The 5753-nt window shown below is 39.3% G+C and overlaps 1 protein-coding gene across 1 annotated transcript; it reads left to right on the top strand.

Annotated features, from left to right (window-relative positions):
• Positions 1 to 1972: 1972 nt before the first annotated feature.
• Positions 1973 to 4572, top strand: LOC135526948 (homeobox protein SIX6-like). Its single transcript, XM_064955613.1, has 2 exons — positions 1973 to 2707; positions 3761 to 4572. Exons 1-2 carry the CDS (start codon positions 2136 to 2138, stop codon positions 3921 to 3923), a joined length of 735 nt encoding a protein of 244 aa, XP_064811685.1. The 5' UTR covers positions 1973 to 2135; the 3' UTR covers positions 3924 to 4572.
• Positions 4573 to 5753: the final 1181 nt, after the last annotated feature.

Raw genomic sequence — 5753 nt, 5'->3', positions numbered from 1 at the left:
TGGAAGGCTCTATAGTTAGGCTTATTCACCGATAAATAGACTATTCTTTTATTTGTATAATTAACCTGTATTTAACGAAGGAACCCATTGATACCATGGTCTCGTTTCCAATTGTGCCTTGAGAAAAACAGGTCAAGCAGTGTGAGCAACACATTTAAGCATGATCACTACAAGTAAATTACATTACATTAAAAAGGGCAGTAGAAACGAATATATTCAGTCAATCAAAACAGGTGCAGTTTTCATTGGTCACGTTTTTTAAAATCAGAGAGCTAAATTCACATTTCGGGGCCAATGAATCAAGTTTTAGAGTGAAAGGTAGGTCATTCCAGGACTGAGGGGCATAGGGACTGAAATCAGTTTTTACTAACTCTGAGGAGACCCGTGGAACCTCTAGTACCAACCAGTCTTGTGTGAGTCTTACATTTACTATATTTCCAACTTAGAAGTGAGGTGCTAAACCTATGTGGGTTCATGAATAGTGACCCCTTTAATCGTCTTAATCCGTCTACTGCTCTCATATAGCCTCGAGAGTATGTCTATCTGGTTACTTTGCAACAGCACACTGATAGTATAGGCTAAATGCCTACTTGATGACAAATGTGCTAATGCTTTCTTTATTCAAACAAACTTCTGTGTTTGATTATTATTACGATACTACGATAAAACATGTATAGATGTTTGAAAATACGAAATATATTTAAACTATGTCAATTCTGCAAAATTCAGCAAAAAAAATAAAAAATCATTTTGGAGGTATGTTTGTGAATGATGGAGAAGCTATGGCACGCAGTATGAATATGAACAGCTTCACGCGCAGAATGAAGACAGTTTCATAACCGCGCTCTATGAGCCTCCCATAATTCATGCAAAAAAAGCCCGAAGGGATCTCTCTCTCTCTCTCTTTCTCTCTCTCTGTGTGTTTTCCGTCAGAATGAATTTTACCACTGTAGCCAGCCACGAAATAATCTGACCCGACACTTAAAACCATCTGCGCTATCTATCCGCCTTCTTATTTACTAAATCATCCCGTGCACAAAACGTAGTGTATCTGATACTAAACCCGAGTTGCCCGGTAGTGACACGATAGTTTTATGCGCAAACACATTCCGTTTTTTTCCTGCAGTGTTTAGTAAATCACGTCTCGTTGATGGGTAGTGTGCACTGTGTAAATAAGAAACCAATGTAGCAGCAGGGATTTTATTAGACGAAACAGATGTGAATAAAATGTGACAGCATATCAAATAAAGACTATTATATGTCGACTATGATATGTCGATCAATGTACGTTATCAGTAGGACCGAATTTGAAGTGAATCAATCCAATTGTTTTTGCATAAAAACCTAGACTGAACATCGCATAATAAAGCCATATTTTTGATTATCAAATGAGTCGAACAATTCTAGAGCGTGGATGAATGGGCTAGATTTTCAGACTGCATTAGCCACAGCACCATTCAAGAGGATGTATTGCTATTGTAGTCTCAGAACATTCGTTCTCTGTTGTTTTTATTCTTAATTTCAGAATTTAAAAAAATGTATGCTTTATGATAATATCTGTCATGCCTGCTGCTTGGTTGTTGTTTTCCAATGAGAGGTAAGCGTTTGTTAAATGTATTGCGTTTTATTTGGCTCGTCGCTTTTCTTCTTCACAGCTATGACTTACAAAGTAGAGGATGTAGGAAAACATGGAATCCAATTAAAGGTTTGAAGACAAAAAGCTAAGGTCAAAATGTTTACATTCTGAGGCGCTGTCGAGCACTGGGAGGTGCTGAAATCCCTTAGTGGCCCTTTCCGCGTGATTGGTAAACTTGACAGTTACTGACGGGCATCCATGGCAACCACGAAACCAATCTGCCAAGTCCAATAGAAAATCAGCAGAGGGGCTGACTGTCTTTTCCCTGTTCAAAATGTATCTCGGTTTTAGTTTTTATACCTCTTGTACTTTCACCCTACGAAGTTCACCAGCCGATCGCTGCAGTAGCCAGTCAGAGGGCATAGTTCCTCAGTGTTTTTAACGGTTGATCTGTTCACTTTAGGATTGCCTTTTTGCCTGAGAGAGCGAGAGGGAGAGAGGATAAGCGCGAGAGGGGAGCGTGTAATAGAGAGAGACGGAGAGGAAACGAGAAGCCTCCATGTTTCAGCTGCCTATCTTAAATTTTAGCCCCCAGCAGGTTGCGGGGGTTTGCGAGACCCTGGAAGAGAGCGGGGACATTGAGCGCCTAGGTCGCTTCCTCTGGTCTCTGCCAGTTGCCCCGGCAGCCTGCGATGTCCTCAACAAGAATGAGTCGGTGCTTAGGGCGCGGGCAATCGTGGCCTACCACACCGGGAATTTCCGAGAACTTTACCATATCCTGGAGAACCACAAGTTCACCAAAGAGTCTCACACTAAACTACAGGCCCTGTGGCTGGAGGCGCATTACCAAGAGGCAGAGAAGCTGCGGGGCCGCCCGCTAGGGCCTGTGGACAAATACAGGGTGCGGAAGAAGTTCCCTCTGCCCAGAACGATATGGGACGGAGAGCAAAAGACCCACTGCTTCAAGGAGAGAACCCGACATTTGCTACGCGAATGGTACTTGCAGGACCCTTACCCGAACCCGAGCAAAAAGAGGGAGCTCGCACAGGCTACTGGACTTACTCCCACACAAGTCGGAAACTGGTTCAAAAATCGTAGACAAAGGGATAGAGCGGCGGCTGCGAAAAATAGGTATGTATGCTGCAGTCTGTAGCTTACCTTCGTATTTTATCAAAGATGGTCTGAAGTTGTTTCAACATTTATTGTAATATTTTTAACAAAAACAACACTGCATTGCGAATGAATAGCAGTCAGCCTATGCACTTGCATTTGTTTCAATGCGAGCAATTATTCGGGCAAAATTTTAAATCGAATTATTTGAATTAGTTTATGTTGTTTCTAGTAAACATTGAAATAGAGCTGTATATAATATATCAATAGGATACCCTATAGTTCAGTTACCTTTGTTCATAAATAATCTTTACGGAAATGACACCATAAATGCTCTAGCCTATTGAAATGAAGTAAAATGTATGACAAACTCCACTGTGAGACTTGCCCTTGTCATTTTCATTGCAAAGTTGACAATATAGATTTGCCAATAATGTGTATTTACAGTGTACATACAATCACAGAGTTTCCCAAATTGACCATTATCTATGGTAGCCTATATCCTTCCCAGTAGCAAAACAGCTAAAGCATATAGGGTTTATAGGTCAATGTCTCAATAATTCCGTTCAGATTATCTGTCTTTTTCCACAATGCATTTTGCTTGTATTGACAGCTGTCTGTGTAGGCCCAGGTCTTCAAACCTAATTTAACAATAAACATGCAATACCTCTGAAACATTTTGCATTATGGATGTTGCTCAATGAAAGACAGAAACACATATCATTTGTTCAATCATGTATAATGTAATTTGTGTTGATCAACTCATGAAGGTAGCAGGTGTATTGAATACATCTGAATTGTTTCCTTTAAGAAGATATTGGAATTATCAGGCTAGTCTGTCTATCTCTAAAATGTGCTCAATCCATAAAATGGGCCTGAGTTACTGTGTGTTGCTTGTGTTTGTGTGTTTACTAGCATAAAATTGCATTGTTGGGCTCCTAGCCTGGCACTTGTGCATCGGATTGCTAGGCCTCAGCAATAACTATGTTTCAATTAAGGATTACTTTGACAGAACCTATTCGTATTGGATTGTGGTTAATTCCAGTTTTCCTTCAACGTCTGTCTTTTATCCAGGCTACAGCAAGGGTTGTCCCAAGGCTCGGTTCGGTCTTTGGCTGATGATGATGGAACCGTCGATCGACTCGGTCCCGCCTCCAGCCCCGAGGCAAGTTTGTCGAGCAAAGCCGCCACCTCGGCTATCTCTATCACTTCCAGCGACAGCGAATGTGACATCTAATGGCGCACAAAGCAGTCGAGAGGAGGAAGAGGATAAATTGACAGTATATAAATGAAGGAGATCCTGAAAAACAATCTAACATAAAAACAGTCATAGTGCCTGCGTTTGAATTGAAAGAAACTGTTCTTCTTTGATGACTGCCAAAACATGAGGGTTCTAACGGAATGCCCTGTCTTAAAGCTATAGGCTACTTTCATTTTTTTTTTTCGTTTTCCACTATGGATGACTGAAGCTAATGCAAGCTGAAAGAAAATGTAAAGAAAAAACATATTCATATTCACGATCCCTTTTTAGGGATGACTAATAAACCAATGCCTCAAGTTGAAACTCAAAATAAATAAAAAATAAGGAAAAAAGGAGAAGACATTCGAGCGCCTAACCTGCTATTTTCTGTGGGTATTTCATGTTGAAAAGACGCTGTAATATTTTTACTTTACTTTTAAAGTTGTATAAATAATGTTTATTTACTTATTTAAATGATAGGCGCTATTATAATTTGATATTTTTTTGCTTGGTGTTTTTATGTTTACCTTGTCCACAGGTGAACCCGTTGAGCATGTGCGCTTTAGTGAACATGTGTTTCAGTAAAAAAGACAAAAAAGTAGCCTAAAGAAACTTAATAAAATTATTGTTGATCAAAAGAACAAAACATCAGTATTTTTATTCACAGATATTGAGAATGGTGTTTGCAGATATTCTATTACCCGATTATTAGCCTACTTGATATTATTTTCGAGTAACGCCGAATTTGGCATGATACATTAGATTATATTTTAGGGGGTTGGGACGATATTTAGAATATGATGTATGTGTGAGAGAATATTTCAAATATCGTCCTATGACAGGTGTGGTGCATCCTACTGTATTATGTTGTGCCTCTGCTTTGGCCTGATGGAGTGGTCTATATATCTGAGAATTTAGACTGTAAGTAAGTAGGCTGCTTAACTACCAAATATCTTGATATGTGTGTGGACTCTGAGTGAGAAAATTAGTTTTATTCTTTATAATGCCACACTTAATAGTGCCCTGACAGGTCCTCGACGTAATTTGCCAACATGCCTCGCGTCATGTAATGTGGCATGACAGCGAGAGGTCAGAGAAAGGCCGTCAAACAAAACGGGATGATCTCAGAGTCCCGGAGTAAAAACAAATAGCCTTACACAACACCAGAATATGACATGTGCTCTGGCTGACTGATAAGCAGTAGCCTATAAAAATAGGTATTGGCCATTTTATTATTTTAAATCAAAGATCATTTTAAAACCTATTACATTTCATTTAGATAGGCTATAGTCATCGATTTCTGGGTGATAGGCTAAAACATTTCCTAGAATTGAATCTGCATGAAAAGTGACAGGTTCGACCGTTGATCTGAACCATATTTCCTTTATCGTATAATTAATGTTAGCTAGCCTAATGTCTGCCACGACTAGGCCTATGGCGATGTTCTTATGAGAGTCTGCAAGGTTGATAGCTTACAACATATTTCATGTTTCAGGTATTTGATTAAAGTCTGTTATTTATATTTGGTCATTAATGGTTTTCAGTTAAACACGTAACGTGTTTAGGGGTATATGCAGAAATGCTTGAAGCAGACAATGTTACGGTAGGCTAAAAAACGCAATGGCTGTGATACATGTGGTTGTTTGATGTTATGATCAGACGTGATGCAGTTATTATTTTGTGATACGGTTTGACCTAACCGTCTATAGATAGGCCCTTAGTGTTTTTGTTATTGTTGTTTTTTTGCATTGCGGTTTAGGCTAGTATTTAAAAATGTTACCACTAGCACACATCCCTGCCTATGATGAATATATGCCAAATAATGTT

This window comes from Oncorhynchus masou, chromosome 32 (genome assembly GCF_036934945.1).
Source record: "Oncorhynchus masou masou isolate Uvic2021 chromosome 32, UVic_Omas_1.1, whole genome shotgun sequence".
In the NCBI taxonomy this organism is placed as follows: domain Eukaryota; kingdom Metazoa; phylum Chordata; class Actinopteri; order Salmoniformes; family Salmonidae; genus Oncorhynchus; species Oncorhynchus masou.
The sequence above is the reverse complement of the archived record's forward strand: the minus strand, read 5'-3'. Positions and strand labels throughout refer to the sequence as shown.